General features: G+C 42.8%; 1 protein-coding gene across 1 annotated transcript in view; it reads right to left on the bottom strand.

The window, feature by feature from the left end:
• The window catches only part of LOC138676431 (putative leucine-rich repeat-containing protein DDB_G0290503), a 176,563-nt gene that overhangs the window by 131,847 nt on the left and 21,629 nt on the right, over positions 1-23,087 (bottom strand). Inside the window, exons 3-4 of the mRNA XM_069765720.1 lie at positions 8,080-8,216; positions 1,666-1,984 (exon numbers count right to left, since the gene is read on the bottom strand). Coding sequence (XP_069621821.1) covers positions 1,666-1,984; positions 8,080-8,216 — 456 coding nt within the window. The remainder of the gene's footprint in view (positions 1-1,665; positions 1,985-8,079; positions 8,217-23,087) is intronic.

Genomic DNA, 23,087 nt, shown 5'->3' with positions numbered 1-23,087 from the left:
ATGATTTTTCCTTTTTGGTGTTGCAATTTCAATGGTAAAAAGTCTCAAATCTGATGCATACAGATGTACAACAGAGGCACCATCCAGCTTTATGGAAGCTCCTTCATGGCTCCATACAAACCAGAACCATAATATAGTCATATACATGAGATCTAAATATTACATTAAATGGGATGAAACGGCCACAGTTATATCTGGATTATTTTCATATGAACTGATAGTCAGCATTCATTATATGAAACTTAAATGAAAAAATATACAGTATATCAAGAGAATGCCAAGCAGTCATCAAAGCAAAAGGTGGCTACTTTGAAGAACCTAGAATATAAGACATAATTTCAGTTGTTTCACACTTTTTTGTTAAATATATAATTCCACATGTGTTAATTCATAGTTTTGATGCCTTCAGTGTGAATGTACAATTTTCATAGTCTTGAAAATACAGAAAAATCTTTAAATGAGAAGGTGTGTCCAAACTTTTGATCTGTACTGTAAGTGAGAAAAATAAATATTAATTGGAGGAGTTTGTGCATTATTCTTGGCTGGGAAGTTGATAATAAAGATACATACATTCTGGCAAATATAAAGATGAAAATTGGATCACAGTCATTGGGCTAATGCTAAAAAACATTAACAGCTACACATTCATGTGCTTACAGGAGAGTTATAACTTACAGGATCATCTACATAGTAACATAGTAACATAGTTAGTAAGGCCGAAAAAAGACATTTGTCCATCCAGTTCAGCCTATATTCCATCATAATAAATCCCCAGATCTACGTCCTTCTACAGAACCTAATAATTGTATGATACAATATTGTTCTGCTCCAGGAAGACATCCAGGCCTCTCTTGAACCCCTCGACTGAGTTCGCCATCACCACCACCTCAGGCAAGCAATTCCAGATTCTTACCGCCCTAACAGTAAAGAAACCTCTTCTATGTTGGTGGAAAAACCTTCTCTCCTCCAGACGCAAAGAATGCCCTCTTGTGCCCGTCACCTTCCTTGGTATAAACAGATCCTCAGCGAGATATTTGTATTGTCCCTATATACTTATACATGGTTATTAGATCGCCCCTCAGTCGTTTTTTTTCTAGACTAAATAATCCTAATTTCGCTAATCTATCTGGGTATTGTAGTTCTCCCATCCCCTTTATTAATTTTGTTGCCCTCGTTTGTACTCTCTCTAGTTCCATTATATCCTTCCTGAGCACCGGTGCCCAAAACTGGACACAGTACTCCATGTGCGGTCTAACTAGGGATTTGTGCAGAGGCAGTATAATGCTCTCATCATGTGTATCCAGACCTCTCTTAATGCACCCCATGATCCTGTTTGCCTTGGCAGCTGCTGCCTGGCACTGGCTGCTCCAGGTAAGTTTATCATTAACTAGGATCCCCAAGTCCTTCTCCCTGTCAGATTTACCCAGTGATTTCCCGTTCAGTGTGTAATGGTGATATTGATTCCTTCTTCCCATGTGTATAACCTTACATTTATCATTATTAAACCTCATCTGCCAACTTTCAGCCCAAGTTTCTGATTTTTTTTACATTTAATATTTCCTTAAACTGTTTCTGTTAGGTTATTCATGGATCAGATAAGCACATTGAAGGCCACTAATTGCTAATAGAAATATTTTTTCAATCTGCTTGTGAAAACCTGCTTACTTTTTGCTTTACTGCCAGTAGCTCAGTTTTGGCTCTGCTCATCTCTAGGTCTTTGTCTCGCTTTCTGAGGTCCTCTGATTGCTCCTCCAGTTTTGCTTGAGCCTCTCTTAGGAGTTGAACAAGATCTGAACGTTTCTGGGCACTTTCTGACAAAGATGCTCTGAGGTCAGTTTCTGATCCACTCCAGCCTTTGCGGCTCAATCGCGGCTCCATGCCACACTCCTCTGGTGGCCAGCTAGAAAGACGAGATAGGGAACTTCTTCTTGACAGTGTTGGGCTGGACGCGTTCCTAGTATACTCCGAGCTAATGGGAAGTTTACTAGAAATACAGATAAAGATAAATGTTTTTTAGCAGTTTTTAAATTGTGGAATAAACTATATAAAAATGTATTATTATAAAATGATACTCTATTCTTTCTTGATTAGATATTTATGGTAAATACAAACTCGTTACCGTAGTTAAAGTATATTAATGGATATTTGTTTTTATTAAAATATACAGTGGGGGAAATCCTCTGTATCTAGCTATCGCCCTATATCACTTCTCCCCTATGCCTCAAAACTACTGGAACAACACGTCCATCTTGAACTGTCCTCCCTTCTCTCTTCCAGCTCCCTCTTCGAACGCTTACAATCTGGCTTCTGGTCACACCACTCCACTGAAACTGCCCTAACTAACGTCACCTATGACCAACTCAAGCGACACTACTCTGTCCTCCTCCTCCTCCTGGACCTGTCCTCTGCCTTTGACACAGTGGACCATTCCCTATAATTACAGACCCTCTCATCCCTTGGCATCACAGACTTGGCCCAATCCTGGATCGCATCATACCTAACAGACTGGACATTCAGTGTCTCCTGCTCAGACACCACCTCTTCACCTGGCCCCTTATCTGTCGGAGTCCCGCAAAGTTCAGTCCTAGGGCCCCTGCTCTTCTCTCTTTACACCTTTAGCCTGGGACAGCTCATAGAATCTCACGGTTTTCAGTATCACCTCCATGCTGATGACATACAGATCTACATCTCTAGACCAGATATCACCAGCCTACTAACCAGAATCCCTCAATATCTGTCCGCTATTTCATCCTTCTTCTCCCCTAGATTTCTAAAACTTAACATGGACAAAACAGAATTCATCATCTTTCCTCCATCTCACGCAACCCCCCCAACGAACCTATCCATTACACTAAACGGCTGCCCACTCTCCCCAGTCCCACAAGCTCGCTGCCTCGGGGTAATCCTTGACACTGATCTCTCCTTCAAGCCACATATCCAAGCCCTTTCCACTTTCTGCCACCTTCAACTCAAAAATATTTTACGGATCCATACATTCCTAAACCAAGAATCTGCAAAAACCCTAGTCCATGCCCTCATCATCTCCCGCCTCAACTACTGCAACCTCCAGCTCTGTGGCCTCCCCTCGAACACTCTTGCACCCCTCTAATCTATTCTAAACTCTGCTGCCTGACTAATTCACCTGTCCCCCCGCTATTCCCTGGCCTCTCCCCTCTGTCAATCCCTTCACTGGCTCCCCATTGCCCAGAGACTCCGGTACAAAACCCTAACCATACCTACCATGACATACAAAGCCATCCACAACCTGTCTCCTCCATACATATGTGACTTTGTCTCCCGGTACTTACCTGCACGCAACCTCTGATCCTCGTAAGATCTCCTTCTCTACTCCCCTTTTATCTCCTCTTCCCACAATCGCATACAAGATTTCTCTCGCGCATCAGCTCTACTCTGGAACTCTCTACCAGAACATATCAGACTCTCACCTACCATCGTAACCTTCAAAAAGAACATGAAGACCTACCTCTTCCGACAAGCCTACAACTTGCAGTAGCCACCGATCGACCAAACCGCTGCATGACCAGCTCTACCCTCACCTATGGTATCCTCACCCATCCCTTGTAGATTGTGAGCCCTTGCGGGCAGGGTCTTCTCTCCTACTGTACCAGTCGTGACTTGTATTGTCTAAGATTATTGTACTTGTTTTTATTATGTATACCCCTCCTCACATGTAAAGTGCCATTGAATAAATGGTGCTATAATAAATAATAATAATAATTTGAATCATTGCTGATTTTGTAAGTTTGCCCACTGACAAAGACATGAGCAGTTTATAATTTTAAGGGTAGGTTAATTATAACAATGAGAGATAGAATATAAAAAATAAAATCCACAAAATTACAATATATAAATGTTATAAATGTATTTGCATTTTGCAGTGAGAAATAAGTATTTGATCCCCTACCAACCATTAAGAGTTCTGGCTCCTACAGACCAGTTAGACGCTCCAAATCAACTTGTTACCTGCATTAAAGACAGCTGCCTTACATAGTCACCTTTATAAAAAGACTCCTGTCCACAGACTCAATTAATCAGTCAGACTCTAACCTCTACAACATGGGCAAGACAAAAGAGCTTTATAAGGATGTCAGGGACAAGATCATAGACCTGCACAAAGCTGGAATGGGCTACAAAACCATAAGTAAGACACTGGGTGAGAAGAAGACAACTGTTGGTGCAATAGTAAGAAAATGGAAGAAATAGAAAATGGCTGTCAGTCTACATCGATCTGGGGCACCATGCAAAATCTCACCTTGTGGGGTATCCTTGATCATAAGGAAGGTGAGAGATCAGCCTAAAACTACACGGGGGGAACTTGTTAATGATCTCAAGGCAGCTGGGGCCACAGTCACCCAGAAAACCATTGGTAACATATTACGTTGTAAAGGTTTTAAATCCTGTAGTGCCCGCAAGGTCCCCCTGCTCAAGAAGGCACATGTGCAGACCCATCTGAAGTTTGCCAATGAACACCTGGATGATTCTGTGAGTGACTGGGAGAAGGTGCTATGGTCAGATGAGACAAAAATTGAGCTCTTTGGCATTAACTCATCTCGCCGTGTTTGGAGGAAGAGAAATGCTGCCGATGACCCAAAGAACACCATCCCCACTGTCAAGCATGTAGGTGGAAACATTATGATTTGGGGGTGTTTCTCTGCTAATTTTAACCTACCCTTAAAATTAAAGACTGTTCAAGTCTTTGTCAGTGGGCAAACTTAAAAAAAACAGCAACGGATCAAATACTTATTCCCCCCACGGTATGTATTGTTGACTGTAAAGCATTTTTTTTTTCAATTGAGTTTCATGAAAAATTTTAGACCATTTGGTTACTATAGCCTTTATGTAACAGAGCTGATAGCAGAAAGAGTTAAATGGTTGTCTCCATTCAAGAAACTTTTGGCCATATGTTCCGTTTCTTGTAAAAAACACAAACTGAGCTTTACTTACCTTTCCAGATCCATCCCTGTGTCTCTACCACTGCTTGTTTGGCTGCAGTGGTGACGTCAAATTGACAACATGGCAGCCAATCACTGAGCTCAGCAGGTTGTGCTGTCTATATCAACAAAAAACGCTGAGCTCAGTAATTTGCTGTATCACAGTCAACATGAACTCACTGCAGCAGCCAAATAACAGAGACCAGGGTAGTGACGAAAACACAAAGCTGGACTCTGGAAGGGTGAGTAAGGCTATGTGCACACGTTCAGGATTTCTCGCAGAAAATTCCTGAGAAAAAACGGACATTTTCTGCAAGAAATCCGCAAGAAATCTGCATGCAGTTTTGCCACGGTTTTGCCGCGTTTTTGCCGCGTTTTTTTCTGGACATTTCCCAATGCATTTTGCAGTGAGAAATCTGCAAAAAAAACCACAAAATTAATGAACATGCTGCGGTTTTTACCGCAATGAGGTTTTTTCGTGGAAAAAAACGCATCATGTGCACAAAACATGCGGTATTCATTCTAAGGCTGGTTTCACATTTGCGTTTAAATCTGCAGCGTTTTAAACGCAACCGCAAGTGGTGAAAAAAACGCATGCAAACGCGTACAAACGCTGCGTTTTTTAGACATGCGGTTATAAAAATGTCCCGCAAAAAAACAAGACCTCACATGCCTCTGTGGACCAAAATATGGAAAAATTGTAGCTCTCAAAATGTGGTAACGCCAAAAATATTTTTGGGAATAAAAAGCGTCTTTCAGTGTGTGACAGCTGCCATAATAATCATAATAATAATAATAATCATAATAATCATAATCATAAAAATCCACTAGAAAACCCCTTATAAATAGAAATCAAACCCCCTTCATCAACTCCTTAGTTAGGGAAAAATTTAAAAAATGTATTTATTTCCATTTTCCCATTAGGGTTAGGGCTAGCGTTAGGGTTTGGATCCCTTTGGGGTTAGGGTTTGGATCCCTTTGGGGTTAGGGTTAGGGCTAGGGTTAGGGTTTGGATCCGTTTGGGGTTAGGGTTTGGATCCCTTTTGGCTTAGGGTTAAGGTACCGTCGCGCTTAGTAACCCGATGTTTACCCTGGTTACCATCCTAAAACTAAAAAAAAACAAACACTACATACTTACCTACAGCTGTCTGTTCTCCAGCGCTGTGCTCTGCACTCCTCCTGTACTGGCTGTGTGAGCACAGCGGCCGGAAAGCAGAGCGGTGACGTCACCGCTCTGCTTTACGGCTGACCGACGCTCACAGCCAGTACAGGAGGAGAGCAGAGCACAGCGCTGGAGGACAGACAGCGGTAGGTAAGTATGTAGTGTTTGTTTTTTTTTACTTTTAGGATGGTAACCAGGGTAAACATCGGGTTACTAAGCGCGGCCCTGCGCTTAGTTACCCGATGTTTACCCTGGTTACCAGTGAAGACATCGCTGAATCGGTGTCATACACGCCGATTCAGCGATGTCTGCGGGGAGTCCAGCGACCAAATAAAGTTCTGGACTTTCTTCCCCGACCAGCGACAGCACAGCAGGGGCCTGATCGCTGCTGCCTGTCACACTGGACGATATCGCTAGCGAGGACGCTGCAACGTCACGGATCGCTAGCGATATCGGCTAGTGTGACGGTACCTTTAGGGTTTGGGTTAGGGTTTGGATACCATTATCACCTTGATGGTGGGGGGTGGCTTATCAGTGTCTAGACTTGTTTTTCTCTATGAAAACGCATGCATTAAAAAACGCAACCAAACGCATGTGTTAAAAACACATGCGTTTACATAGACAGCAATAGGTTTTTCTGACACAATCGAATGCATGTGTTTTTTTGCGGCAAAAATAGCCTCTAGAAATTACTGAAAGTAAGAAAAGAATCCAGCTCAGGAAAATGTAAAAAATCGAAAATTCTTTATTCCAAATAATTTTTAAAACGAGAAGAAACACTGCATGTCAAAAATCAACAATATCCAAAAAATGGAAGGACAACCATGGTACAGCTGAACGCGTCCTTGCTGTGGACTAAGAATACTTTGTGTTCGAAACGCGTTCAGCTGTACCATGGTTGTCCTTCCATTTTTTGGATATTGTTGATTTTTGACATGCAGTGTTTCTTCTCGTTTTAAAAATTATTTGGAATAAAAATTTTTTCGATTTTTTACATTTTCCTGAGCTGGATTCTTTTCTTTCACTGTTCCGAGAGAGCTTTGGCAGAAGCCCTTTCCGTGCTTAGATTGATTAAAACTCATGGAGATCATTCAAGAAGGGTGAGCTGAAATTTTGTGTGTTTTTTTGTAGAAATTACTACATGTTGCATTTCCGCGCCAAGCCGCAAGCGACAAAAAGACGCATGCGTCGTCAAATGCGGCCAAACGTGTACAAAAAAAAGCATGCGTTTTTAATGTTAAATATTGGAAAACAAGACGCATGCGTTTTTATGCGTTACAAACGCAGCGGCAAGAAACGCAAATGTGAAACCAGCCTAAATGATGGGATGCTTATTGTATGCGCTTTTTTTGTTGCGGTTATAGCGTTTTTATCGGGAAAAAACGCGAAAAAATCGCAACGTGTGCACACAGCCTAAAGCTAAGGTTTTTTGTTTACAACCGAGCAAATGGTCTAAAGTTTCTTGAAAAGTGACACCCCCTTAAACAGTGAAATCAGACAGTGATAATCACTCTGAAGACACTTAACCCATATTTCTCCTGAATTATTTTTCTTTAAAATCAAATTAAAGTTCAACTTTGTGTTGGGTTTTCTGTGCATATGTAGGACAGACGTCTAGCCATCTTGACATTCACTTTAAAAGCCCGATATTTTAATTTAAGTATAGAGCTATCTCACTATTTGTAGACAGAGACGACCGGCCCAACGTGTCTAATTCTGTGTTCATAAATAAACATTATATTAAAATATTTTAGTTCTGACCCTGAGTCTGTTGGAGTCCTTACAAATGGCTGTCACTATTACAGCTAAACTTTGCTAGGCCATCACTCTTCACCTTTCAGAAATACACTACAGGAAAATAAGGAGATTAACTAACAGATTTTGCAATGTGCACTTGTATAATCTTCCTACTTATAAACCTTTTCTTTGTTTAGCAGGGCATTGAGAGTTCACATCATTCTGTACCTATAGCACTCTAGCGTGTGGATCCCTCGCAGAGGACTCACAGATCTAGCTCTGTCTGATTGCCGTGGACTGGGAGGACGTCTGGTGTAATCTCTGCTGTGCCCCATCCAGTTATCTGATTCCAAGTGACCAGCAGCCTGTATGGGGACATAATGGCAAATGAAGGATTGTACCTCAAAATATATATACAGTATATCACAAAGTGAGTACACCCCTCACATTTTTGTAAATATTTTATTATATCTTTTCATGGGACAATTGAGGATATGTCACTTTGATACAATTTAAAGTAGTCAGTGAACAGGTTGTGTAATGGTGTAAATTTGGTGTACACACTTTAAATAACACAACAAAGAGCCATTAATGGCTAAACTGTTGGCAACAAAAGTAAGTAAGCCCCTGTTAGGGCTAGCGGAACGCACCAAATAATTAGAGAAAAGGAATAAGGTGCATTCGCAGCCCGGGGTTCACCGTGCAGAGAGGGTACCTGCTGCTAAGCAATGACGGACTATATGGCGGTACAATGAGGATACACATGGGTTAGCTTCACCCTGTGTGAAAGAAGCGAACCCTGTTGCGTCACAGGGCCGCAGTACCGCACGTAACAAAACTAATAATTAAATAGCACGAGAGTGCGAGCTGTGCCATACTGGCGGACGCCACTAACCACCCAGACTTGGGCTAAAGAAGCGCTCTAATGGCGCGTGGCACCATACTGGTGGTCACAGCAGTTGACGCTGTTTTGTGTGTTAACGCTGTGGAGTTCAGCCGGGCGCTAGATAGCAGCCATACACCTTACGGGAACAGTCATACACAAGGGATGGGTTTTTTAAAGAACGACTTGCACTCATCAACACACACACGATTACAATTGTATACTAGCGCATGGCCGTGCGGCCATGCAAACCTTTTATAGCTGCAGCATGTACAGGACCTTCCCAGAAGGACCAATGGGAGGCTGCCACAGAAGTTGAGCACCTTCAGGACCTTCCTGGAGGACCAATGGGATCTGCTGTAGTATCTGAGCATGTGACTCTCGATCTCCAACGGGAGATCTTGCCCTGGGCATGCTCAGAAGGGGAAAAGCAGGACTTAGTCCCAAAAGCGTCTGCTCGCCGCTGCCCAGCACTGGCTTCAATGGCAGAAGCAGGAAAAGCAGCAGTAACCCTTTGCACAGAGTGAGACTGAGCAAGACACTGGGAGCAACGTCTCAGCTGAGCAGGCTCCACCGTCGCTGATGCAGAATGAGAGACCGCAGCAGACATGGTTCGAGATTCCCCCTGTGCAGCGGCGGGAACTCGACTCCTAACACTACCTAAGTGAAAATGATCAAATTGTGCCTAAAGTGTCAATATTTGTGTGGCCATTATTTTCAAACACTGCCTTAACTTTCTTTGGCATGGATTTCACTAAAGCATCACAGGTTACCACTAGAATCCTCTTCCACTCCTTCATGACGACATCATGGAGCTGGTGGGTGTTAGAAACTTTGTGCTCCTCCAGAGATGCTCAATAGGGTTTAGGTGTGGAGACATGCTTGACCAGTCCATAACCTTTACCCTCAGATTCTTTAGCAATGCAGTGGTTGTCTTGGAGGTGTGTTTGGGGTCATTATCATGTTGGAATACTGACCTGCAGCCCAGTTTCCAAAAGGAGGGGATCATGCTCTGCTTTACTATGTTACAGTACATGCTGACATTCTTGGTCACCTCAATGAACTGTAGCTCCCCACAGCCGACAGCCCCAAACCATGACACTCCCACCACCATGCTTGACTGTAGGCAAGACACACTTGTACTCCTCACCTGGTTGCCACCACATACAATTGACATCATCTGTACAAAATAAATTTATCTTGGTCTCATCAAAAAACAGGACATGGTTCCAGTAATGCATGTCCTTAGTCTGCTTGTCTTCAGCAAACTGTTTGCAGGCTTTCTTGTGCATCGTCTTTAGAAGAGGCTCCACGACAGTCAAGCATACCAATTTTATGCAGTGTGCGGCGTATGGTCTGAGCACAGACAGGTTGATCACTCACCCCTTTAACCTCCGCAGCAATTCTGGCAGCACTCATACATCTATTTTGAAAAGACAACCTCTGGATATGACAATGAGCACGTGCGCTCAACTTCTTTGGTCAACCATGGCGATGCCAGTTCTAAGTGGAATCTGTCTTGTTAAAGGCCATCTTTCTGTAGAGCAACAATTCTTTTTTCAGCTCCTCAGAGAGTTCTTTGCCATGACTTGACATGTTCAACTTCCAGTGACCAGTGTGAGAGCGATAACATCAAATTTAACAACTTGCTCCCCATTCACACCTAAGACCTTGAAACACTAATGAATCACATAACACTGGGGAGAAAAACATGGCAAATTTGGCCATTTTCACTTAGAGGTGTACTCACTTTTATTGCCAACGGTTTAGACATTAATGGCTATGTGTAGAGTTATTTAGAGGGCACACCAAACTTACACTGTTATAAAAGCTGTATACTGACTACTTTTACATTGTATCAAAGTGTCATATCTTCAGTGTTGTCCTATGAAAAGATATTATAAAATATTTGCAAACATGTGATGGGTGTACTCACTTTTGTGATATACTGTATATCTTTGCACATACAGTACCTTTGTTAAATTATCATTTGATTCCTAATTGAAAAGTTGAATAACTTTCTAAATAGTATTCATTAAATATTTTCTAGTATTTTGCAGTGTCTGTAAGTCCTTTAACTACTCCTGAATACTTTCTCTGCTCTTCCCACCTCCTTTCACTCAGTGTTAGAGATAGCAGCATATATTGGGTTGTAAACAGAAATCCACAGCATGTAGGGAGTATAAAGCATGTGCAGTCTTAAAAGTAATGAAACAAGCTTAATGAAAATGGGAGAGAGAACATGAAGAGAAAATGGGTGCAGGATAGAAGCTGTGTTGATACATAAGCCAACTTAGACCGCAATATCCTAGATACACAAAGATCACATCTAGCCTATATTACTGGTAGAAATCCTCCCACAAGAGGACAATCTGAAACTGGAGCAAGCTGCCAACTGCATATATAGAGGGTCTAAAATTGAATGAATGAAGATTGCAGACTGAAACCTAGCGCAAGTTTATTAACTAAAGGCAATCACTAGCATAAGTAAAAATCAATGTTTTTCCCACATTGAATGTGTCCATGGCCTTAAAACAAGTAGACCTAATAAAAGGAAAACAACATTGTTACAGTGGGGAAAAAAGGTGATTTTCTGGATTTGTTTTCTCATTTTGACTCTCATAGTTGTGGTCTACCTATCTATGATGTCAATTACAGGCCTCTCTCATCTTTTTAAGCAGGAGAACTTGCACAATTAGTGGCTGACTAAATACTTTTTTCCCCACTGCATATGATTATACACTGCTCAAAAAAAAAGGGAACACTTAAACAACAGAATATAACTCCAAGTGTTGTGAATTCTGCTTTTGGGCTCCCTCCGGTGGTTATGAGTGGTAGTGCTGCTGTCTGTGGATCGCAGCATTTATCAGGTGTGTTCAATTTGGACTCAGCTATTTAGTCCTGCTTGATCCTTTAGTCAGTGCCAGTTGTCCATTGTTTTTGGAGGATTCACATCCCTTCTGGTCTCTCCTGTTTGCTGTGCTTTTCTACAAAGATAAGTCCTGGCTTTGTTTTTGCTGTCCACCTGCTGTGGACCTTATAGTTCTGTGCATTTTCATGATTTGTCTTGTCCAGCTTTGTCTGTGAAGGATTTTTTGCAGCCAAGCTGAGTCTCTGGAGATGCAGATATACCCTCCATGTCTTTAGTCAGATGTGGTGATTTGTATTTTCTGTGGTGGATATTTTCTAGTGTTTTTATACTGACCGCATAGTACTCTGTTCTATTCTTTCTTTTTAGCTAGTATGGCCTCCTATGCTAAATCCTCATTTCATGTCTGCGAATGTTATTTCCCTCTCCTCTCACAGTCAATATTTGTGGGGGGCTGTCTATCCTTTGGGAATTTTCTCTGAGGCAAGATAGGTTTCCTGTTTCTGTCTTTAGGGGAAGTTAGTTCTTAGGCTGTGTCGAGGGGTCTAGGGAGTGTTAGGTACCCCCCACGGCTACTTCTAGTTGCGCTGCTAAGTTCACAGTTTGCGGTCAGTACAGGTACCACCTTCTCCAGAGTTCATCTCATGCTGCTCCTAGGCCACCAGATCATAACATCCAAGTAAATCAAACTTCTGTGAAATCAAACGGTTCACTTAGGAAGCAACACTGTTTGACAATCAATTTCACATGCTGTTGTGCAAATGGAATAGACAACAGATGGAAATTATTGGCAATCATCAAGACACACTCAATAAAGGAGTGGTTCTGCAGGTGGGGACCACAGACCACATTTCAATACCAATGCTTTCTGGCTGATGTTTTGGTCACTTTTGAATGTTGGTTGTGCTTTCACACTCGTGGTAGCATGAGACGGACTCTACAACCCACACAAGTGGCTCAAGTAGTGCAGCTCATCCAGGATGGCACATAAATGTGAGCTGTGGCAAGAAGGTTTGCTGTGTCTGTCAGCGTAGTGTCCAGAGGCTGGAGGCACCACAAGGAGACAGGCCAGTACACCAGGAGACATGAAGGGAGCCGTAGGAAGGCAACAACCCAGCAGCATGACCGCTACCTCTGCCTTTGTGCAAGGAGGAACAGGAGGAGCACTGCCAGAGCCCTGCAAAATGACCTCCAGCAGGCCACAAATGTGCATGTGTCTGCACAAACAGTTAGAAACCAACTACATGAGGATGGTCTGAGTGCCTGACGTCCACAGATGGGGGTTGTGCTCACAGCCTAACACCGTGCAGGATGCTTGGCATTTGCCGCAGAACACCAGGATTGGCAAATTCACCACTGGCGCCCTGTGCGCTTCACAGATGAAAGCAGGTTCACACGGAGCACATGTGACAGACATGACAGAGTCTGGAGATGCTGTGGAGAGCGATCTGCTGCCTGCAACATCCTTCAGCATGACCAGTTTGGCAGTAGGTCAGTAATGGTGTGGGGTGGCATTTCTTTGGAGGGCTGGACAGCCCTCCATGTGCTCGCCAGACGAAGCCTGACTGCCATTAGGTACTGAGATGAGATCCTCAGGCCCCTTGTGAGACCATATGCTGGTGCGGTTGGCCCTGGGTTCCTCCTAATGCAGGACAATGCCAGACCTCCTGCTGCTGGATTGTCAGCAGTTCCTGGAAGATAAAGGCATTGAAGCTATGGATTGGCCCGCCCATTCCCCAGACTGGAATCCAATTGAACACATGTGGGACATCATGTCACACCATCCACCAACGTCACATTGCACCACAGACTGTCCAGGAGTTGGCGGATGCTTTAGTCCAGGTCTGGGAGGAGATCCCTCAGGAGACCATCCGCCGCCTCATCAGGAACATGCCCAGGCGTTGTAGGGAGATCATACGGGCATGTGGAGGCTACACACATTACTGAGCATCATTTCCTTGTCTTGAGGCATTTCCACTGAAGTTGGATCAGCCTGTAACTTCATTTTCCACTTTAATTTTGAGCATCATTCCAACTCCAGACCTCCGTGGGATATTAGTTGTGATGTACGTTGAACACTTTTAGGTTTATTGTTCTCAACACATTCCACTATGTAATGAATAAAGATTTACAACTGGAATATTTTATTCAGTGATATCTAGGATGTGGGATTTTAGTGCTCCCTTTATTTTTTTGAGCAGTGTATAATTCCATGGATCAAAATGTGGCCATTAAACTTTAGAATATTGTCTGCTTTATGCTTATTATAAACTAGATGGTAGCTCGATTCTAACGCATCGGGTATTCTAGAATATTTATGCATAGTGTATAGCACAGCCCACGTAGTATAATGCACAGCCCACGCAGTACATTGCGCAGCCCACGCAGTACATTGCGCAGCCCACATAGTACATTGCGCAGCCCACATAATATATTGCGCAGCCCACATTGCATATTGCGCAGCCCACGTTGCATATTGCGCAGCCCACATTGCATATTACGCAGCCCACGTTGTATATTGCGCAGCCCACGTTGTATATTGCGCAGCTCACGTAGTATATTGCCCAGCCCGCGTAGTATATTGCGCAGCCTATGCTGTATATTGCCCAGCCCAAGTTGTATATTGCGCAGCCCGCATAGTATATTGCCCAGCCCGCGTAGTATATTGCGCAGCCCGCGTTGTATATTGCGCAGCCCACGTAGTATATTGCCCAGCCCACGTAATATATTGCACAGCCCACGCAGTCTATAGCAATGTGGGCACCATATCCCTGTTAAAAAAAAGAATTAAAATAAAAAATAGTTACATACTCACCCTCTGTTGGCCCCCGGATCTTCGCGCGCTCCGGTCTGAAGAGTGCATTGCGGTCTCGCGAGACCGCTACGTCATCATCTCGCGAGACCGCAATGCATGGAGCGGTCACCGGAGTGTCGTGAGGAGCGTCGGTAACCGCTTTGATCTGGGGGCCAACGGAGGGTGAGTATATAACTATTTTTTATTTTTTTTATTATTTTTAACATTAGATTTTTTTACTATTCATGCTGCATAGGCAGCATGAATAGTAAAAAGTTGGTCACGCAGGGTTAATAGCAGCGTTAACCGAGTGCGTTACTCCGCGGTCAACGCTGTCATTAACCCTGTGTGAGCGCTGACTGGAGGGGAGTATGCGGGCGCCGGGCACTGACTGCGGGGAGGAAGGAGCGGCCATTTTCTTCCTCGCTGTGCTCGTCGCTGATTGGTCGTGGCTGTTTTGCCGCGACCAATCAGCGACTTGGATTTCCATGACAGACAGAGGCCGCGACCAATGAATATCCGTGACAGAAAGACAGACAGACAGAAAGACAGACAGAAGTGACCCTTAGACAATTATATAGTAGATGCGCAAATATAACTTGTATACAATATGTAAAAGGTTATGTCCATCTTATGAGTTGAAATCATATTGACCAGATCCCGCCATCACATATCCGCTCATTGGAACAAGACAGATTGTTGGCTACCAATCTTAAAAACCTTTCTATTACTTTTGTGAAGAGCAGAACAAAAATGATTACCTCAATGAACAAAAATAAAAAAAAAAGAATTTGTGATAAATATTGACCTGTCCATTCAAGGACATTTTAGCTATAGTATGAAATCCTGTTTTTCTTGTCTGTGGAATTGCCTTTGTACTGTTTGTTGTGAAACTGCCGCCCACGAAACTGTTTTCTTTTCTTTTCTTTCTTTCCTGTTTTGTCTCTTTGTTTAAACATGCAAAACTTGTATAACCACTAAACCTACTGAAACAACTATATAAAGAAGGGATAGCACATTGAAGGCAGGCGTGCTTCAGAGACTTCCCAGTGATACACTATACAAGACGTGTCTTGTGTATTATTTCTGGTGATTCCCCACTTCCAAAGGCTGCTCCGACTGAGTGTGATCCCGACATTTCCTGGCGCCTGAACAGGGACCCGAGGTCTGTGTATTCCTTCAAGAACACCGGCAGAATACGAACGAAAAGAGAATCTGGGATAATGGACGGCAGATGAACAAAAACCTGGCCAGGTAAGAGACACTGTTAGATCTCTTATATCTGCCCTGCACTGTCCGTAAGATTTTCTGTGTCGTGTTCTTTAGCGGGTAGTTCTAGTAGAGGAGGATACCTATAGCTCGGGTTCTTGAACTATTTAGGAATTGATCACCTCACGGAGTACGGCATTGAATGAGAGTGAATGTGAATAGAAGGTGTGTGGAAGTTGGGAATAGCCCTATAAGCCGCCCAGGGGGTTGAAACAGAAGAAGTGACTGTCCCACTGGGCAACGTGGTTGCGTCCTTTCGGGGAGACCTCCGCGCCTATGTTCAATCTCTGATCCTGTCTTTGACAAAAACCTGGTGACGGATAAGTGTATGATAGTATGAGCCCAGGACAGATAAATTAGCCTGGGACAAGAATACGTTGTATGTGATAGTATAAGCCCAGGACAGATAAATTAGCCTGGGACAAGATACGTTGTATGTTCTTTTTCTGTCTGGTTGCATTTGTGTTGTTTGCTATAGGTGTAGGAATCAGGATTTTCTTACATCAACACAGTTTAAACATCCTAGCTCCTTAGGAAGAAGGTAACGAGGTATTCTCATACCCAAACGCCACCTAGGGCAAGAAAAAGACATCCTAGGTCCTTAGGAAGAAGGTAACGAGGTATTCTCATACCCAAACGCCACCTAGGGCAAGAAAGCTCAGGATAAGAAAATGGGGAATAAGCAAACAAAGTCGGAACCAGAAGAATTAGATATCTATACTATCATAAAGGAGAGAAGTGGTGAAGATGCCACTAAGGGGCTGAAAAAGATTTTTAGTAAGTTTGGAGTTACTAGGGCAGAAGCTTTTAGTAGAAAACTATGGGAAGGAATTCAGGAAAGGAAAAAAGGCATAATCAGAGACAAGAAATGGATAGATCAGATCCAAGCATTGATTGATGTCTCTAGGGTAGCAGAAAATGAGGGATGGACATATAATCAACAGAGTAAAAAAGTGGTGTATTAGACCCACAGGCTGTGGAGAAAAACAAAATGTGGAATCTAAAAATACCCCACCCCCATACCTTAACCCACATGCCCCATCTTTTCTCCAAACACCACCTCAAAGTTTAGCCGGACCAGGAGGATGGGTATGTCCGCACTGTGGACAACAAAATCCAGACTGGAGAAATGATTGCCTAGCCTGTGGTACACCTAGACATGGCGCTGTACTTGCCCCTGTTAGGGTAGTACCAAGACCCTTTAGGGAACCTGGTGCTGACGGAGTAATGGGAACTAGATATCACCAAACTCGACAATATTTCCCTTGGTCCCCCGCTGAAGGCATGTCTCTCTTGCATAACGCACCAGATCCCACCCAGTGTCCAGTTAGATTTGCACAATATATACAGCAAATTATGCAGACTCACGCTGGAGTTTGGGCAGATGGAGAAGAATTATGTAGAATGAAAATGACTCCTGGACTCTTCCAGGAGCTATTAGCAAATCTACAGGTACATAGGCCCCAAGCAGGAGATGGTGCCTTACAAACGATAGAATCAGGTACACAATTTGTAGATCACTTAATGGTTTTCATGAGGGAGAGACAGAGGCAGAGAGGAACAACGGGAGTGGTGGCTCAGAAATCTGGACAATCAGTAGACGAATATTATCTAAGTGTAGAAAATAATTTCAGAGATGAAGGCATGGATCTAACCGCTCCAGGAATGATGAGGTTAGTTACAAAAACCTTTATAGATGGATTGTCTCCAAAAGTGAAGGAAAAGCTTAAGGCCGCAACCCCTGATTGGAGAACCTTGGAAGACCCACACCTGGCTAGACAGAAAGCTGTAGGGATAGAAATGGACTTAAGAGAAAATTCTAAGCCAGTAAGAATTGCACAGGCTAATACTGGCTCTGCTAATCAAAAGTTTACTTGTCATTACTGTAAGAAGCCAGGACATTTCCAAAGGGAATGTAGGAAGAGAAAAACAGATATAGATTCAGGAACCTTTGTACCCAAAAATAGGATAAATAACCCAGTGCCTGATCAAACAGGCAGCTCAGAATGACTGAAAGTTATGCAGGTCTCTCTTCCTTCTAGAAGACCAATAATACAAGTTGAAGTTGAGGGTAAAAATGTACCTTTTCTGATAGATACGGGAGCAACATCCTCCATTTTAAATCAGGACTTTTTACCATATCCTGACAATATATCCTCAAAGGTTACATATGCAGAAGGGTATGATGGTAAAATTCAGGCGTTGCCCTTTACAAAACCTTTAAATGTGAGCTTTGGCCCTAAAACTTTTGTATCCAAATTTTTATTTGCTAAAGGTGCACCTACCTACTTGTTGGGTACTGATGTCTTAAGTAAAATGCATGCAAACATCCATTTTAGAGAAGATGGCACAGTTATGCTGACCATCCCTGAAGATGCAGAAACTCTGGAACCATATGTTAGAATACAGGCAATGGAGGATTTTCCCGAAATTTACACTCAACAAGCAAAAATTGACTTGTCTCGGGTTCCTGACAGCCTATGGGCAAAAGGAGACACTGATGTAGGATTTTTATCAGTAGCTCCTATACTGTTAGAAACTGCCCCGGGAACCATATTACCTCAGCTTCGGCAATACCCCATAAGCGCCCAGCAAGAACAGGCGATTTCTCAACAAATTCAGGATTATGTGTTACAAGGTGTTTTGGTAGAAATCAGGTCACCCGCCAATACACCCTTATATCCTGTTAAAAAGAAAGTGTCCTCCAAAGAAACTATGGTGAAATATCGCATGGTGCACGACTTACGGGAAATCAATAAGGTTTTGGCACCGGTCACCCCTGTGGTACCGAATCCTCATACCTTACTGTCTCAAATTCCCAGCACTGCTGCATATTTTACGGTAATTGACTTATCAAACGCATTTTTTTCTGTGCCACTACATAAGAACTGTTGGCATTTGTTTGCCTTTACATTCAAGGGTAAACAATTAGCATGGACAAGATTGCCACAAGGTATGGTACACTCACCAACTTTGTACTCTGAAGCAATGCAGACCGTGCTAAAAAATTTCATCCCAGAACCAGGAGTAGTCATTCTACAGTATGTAGATGACTTACTTATTTGTTGCCCTGATGAGCAGACGGCAGTTACCTCAACTGTTAATTTCTTAATTTTCCTAGCGCAAGAAGGCTGTAAAGTAAATAGACAGAAACTCCAGGCTTGTCAACAAACAGTCGTGTTTTTAGGTCACTGCATATCACAGGGCATCAGACACCTCACACCTCAACGTACGGAAGCCATACGTAACATGCTTGAACCCAGGAATCACAAACAGCTGCGTGCTTTCCTAGGTATTGTTTCACACTGTAGACAGTGGATCATACATGCAAGTCAACTCATGCAGCCTTTATATGACTGTATTGCCAACACACCATATTCACTCAGTGAAGAGGCTAAACAGTCATTTTCCTCTTTGAAAACAGCACTGGTATCAGCTCCGGCTTTGGGACTCCCAGACTACACTAAACCTTTTCAATTGATGGCAGCTGAGATATCCTCACATGCTACAGGGGTGCTCACACAAAAACATGGAAACAAACAGAGACCTGTGGCATACATATCAGCTCATCTGGACCCTGTAGCTAGAGCCGCACCTTCTTGTGTAAGAGTAGTAGCCGCAATTTCACTGTTATTAGATAAAGCTTCTGAGATTGTTCTTGATCACCCACTTCTAGTTCAGACCACTCATGATGTACATGGCATTCTTAACCAGGTCCAACCTAAACATATTTCAATGGCCAGACACCTCCGTCTCCAATGTTCCCTACTACTGCCGCCCAACATTTCCTTTGCCAGGATTCAGACTCTTAATCTCGTGTCTTTGCTCCCTTTAGAGTCTGAGGGGGGTACCATACCTGAGGAAACTGCAACTGCACTCTCCAACTCCTTTGACCCATCAAAGTAAATGCATGATTGTGTACAATTAATGGAACAAGAGACTCAGGGCTTATGTAATGTACGTGACAAGCCACTCTGTAATGCTACATTTGAACTTTTCATAGATGGCAGTAGATATGCAGATATGAATGGACAATTTCATACATGTTATGCGGTAGTAACTCAGCATGAAGTGCTGAAAGCAGAACCTCTCCCTGCTAATCAGTCTGCACAAGAAGCAGAACTTACGGCATTAGTTGAAGCTCTAAAAATAGCCAAAGATCAGACAGCAAACATATACACTGATTCTAGATATGCACATGGCATTATTTTCGATTTTGGCGTAATATGGAGAGCCAGAGGTTATATGACTGCTTCAGGCCAACCTGTTAAACATGCCTCCCTCATTAGACAGATTCTGGAGGCAGCACAAGAAACTAAAGAAATAGCGGTGATAAAGGTAGCTGCACATGTGAGACTCGACACCGAGGAAGCCAGGGGTAACGATAAAGCCGATAAGGCAGCAAAACAGGCAGCACGTAAACCCTTACATCATGCCCACACACTAGATAGCTCTGAAGATGATGAGGAAAGATTGAAGGAAGCTCAGAAACAGGTAGACGACGAAGAACGAGGGCAGTGGCAGAAAAACGGGGCAGAAGATCAGCAAGGATTATGGAAAAAAGGAACTTTGTTGTGTTTATCCTGAGCCTGGTACCCCGCAGTGGCAAGTGACCTCCACCTACCCACACATGTGTCGGCAAATGGTATGACGCTCAAGGTAAAAGAAAGGTGGTTGGCTCCAGGCTTTGGTAATTTTGCTCGGAACATGTGTGCTGCATGCGCTATATGCCTGGCACACAATCCAGGTCAGGCCATTAAAACCCCAACCAAGCATCATGTAAGACCACTGTATCCCTTTCAAAGACTCCAGATCGACTACATCCAACTTCCTAGGTACAATGGATACAAATATGTGCTTGTGTGTGTGGACATGTTCTCAGGGTGGCCAGAGGCTTATCCAGTTCGTAAAGCCTCAGCAAAAACTACTGCCATTAAAATAGCACATGAACTGATACCCCGTTACGGCATGCCTGAGGTGATCGAGTCAGATAGGGGTACCCATTTTACTGGGGAAATTTTCCAGAATGTTATGAAAATGTTGGGAGTAGAAAACCAGTTTCACACTCCATATCATCCACAGAGTTCAGGTAAAGTGGAAAGATTAAATGGGACAATAAAATTAAAAATCCAGAAGGCCATGGCAGAAACAGGAAAGCCTTGGACCGAGTGTCTACCACTTGCCCTGTATTCCATCCGAAACACCCCAAGGGGGTAGGCTAAGCTGTCACCACATGAGATTCTTTTTGGTAGAGCAGCAAATTTGGGTTGTTATTTTCCACAACAACTGATGTTGAATACTGAGACTTTAACTGCTTATGTACAAGAATTACAAAAACGTTTAACTAAAGTGCATTCGCAAGTTTTTGCTTCCCTTCCAGATCCAGAAAATCTCGAAGGAGGCCACAAGTTGGAACCTGGTGATCAAGTCTACGTGAAAAGACACACCAGAAAGACTCTGGAACCGAGATTTGACGGACCTTTCCAAGTCCTGTTAACAACTCCAACAGCAGTCAAGCTTGAAGGAAAGGCATCATGGATACATGCAAGCCATTGCAAAAAAGCAGTATAAGACTCATGATATTGATGTTAATAATGTTAACCTCAACGGAGGCATGGGAAAGACTGAATTCTCTAGCCCCTTTGAACAATAGATTCGTACAACATCATAGAAAATTAGTGCATGACTTGTTAAATAATACGCAACCCCTGGCAGATTGTTGGATCTGTACCCATTCACCAGTATCAGCCACAAGTATACCTTTTCTAGCAGTTCCCGTGTCAGCTGAAGAAATATTCGCTTGGCCTAATTGTTCAGACAACCTGGCCAACAACCAACCTGGCAATACTAGACTATGGAATACTACAATCGCCATACCAATTGTGGGATGGGTAGAATTTCCTTGGTGGCAGGGCAATCTTACAGGAAAAATAGACAACTTACAATATTTAGCATTCAAGGGAAGAAAATGGGTACCTAGGAATAAGACTGGATTAACTGATTTAGGACAGGTCCCCACTGAAAATCTACAGCTCAGTTTCAGTACAACCACCCCTTCCTCTGATGCTTTCAAACCTACAGTATTGGAAAGATACATACATAATAGAAAATGGGAACATTCTGAGTTGTTCCCCCAAGGTGATGCAGACAGTTGTACAAGTAAGCCGGGGAACCTGGTTTGTAATGAATCCAATGAGTATGTCAACGGAATGCATGTATGTGGGAATCCCGCAGCCGGGTACTGTAGCCCCTTGGGACAAAAACCCTCTTGGTGTATGCTTCAGAATGTATCTAGTTTTGTGGATTTGGCTCACAGATTGGTATTGCAGCACTCAGCTTTGTGGGATCTGCCTGAGGGTACATTTTGGATATGCGGAGAAGGAGCATATAAATGGCTTCCCGTAGGTATAAAGGGTACTTGTACATTAGGACGCCTAACCCCGGCTACTTTCATAATTTCAAATAAACAAGTGAATATGCAAGCCGTGCCCAAGCACACACTGTATAAAAGAGCTGCAGATAACTCACCACGTCCCTCGGGGAGGCCGCATATAGTACAAATGGGAATTCCCAACAAAATTGCTAGTACCATTTTTATTTATCCTATGTTAACACAAATGTGGGATAAATTAGTTAGAGCCACGGATTATCTAGATGATCAGATTTGGGATATATTGGACATATTAAATACTAGTATAGCTGTACAGAATCAGCTTATAATAGTCACTAACCAACATACCCTGGTATTGGATTACCTAACTGCCTCACAAGGGGGTATGTGTCAAATCATCGGACCCACCTGCTGTCATTATATAGACCCGAATAGTACTATGAGTATGAGATTTAAATTAAAAGACGTACAACGACTCAGGGATCAGTATGACAAAGACAATGACCAAAATAAGGATAGCTGGTGGTCAGATACCTTTTCTTTTCTTAACCCGGCCAATTGGTTCAGAGGGATCGGTGGGTGGGTTACCGGGATTATGCAAAGCCTAATACATACAGTTATGGTTATTGTAATTATATATGTATTGTTCAAGGTTGTACTCAAGGGTATCTCGGTATGCACAAATAAATTTTGTGTAATGGATGCGAGAATATAAAGTTTTTTTTTTGTAATATCACAAAAAGAATGACTAAAATGATCGACAAGGTTTTGAATGGAATATGTCAAAGGGGGGATTGTGAAGAGCAGAACAAAAATGATTACCTCAATGAACAAAAATAAAAAAAAAAGAATTTGTGATAAATATTGACCTGTCCATTCAAGGACATTTTAGCTATAGTATGAAATCCTGTTTTTCTTGTCTGTGGAATTGCCTTTGTACTGTTTGTTGTGAAACTGCCGCCCACGAAACTGTTTTCTTTTCTTTTCTTTCTTTCCTGTTTTGTCTCTTTGTTTAAACATGCAAAACTTG

Source organism: Ranitomeya imitator, chromosome 4 (assembly GCF_032444005.1).
Source record: "Ranitomeya imitator isolate aRanImi1 chromosome 4, aRanImi1.pri, whole genome shotgun sequence".
Taxonomy (NCBI): Eukaryota; Metazoa; Chordata; class Amphibia; order Anura; family Dendrobatidae; genus Ranitomeya; species Ranitomeya imitator.
The sequence above is the reverse complement of the archived record's forward strand: the minus strand, read 5'-3'. Positions and strand labels throughout refer to the sequence as shown.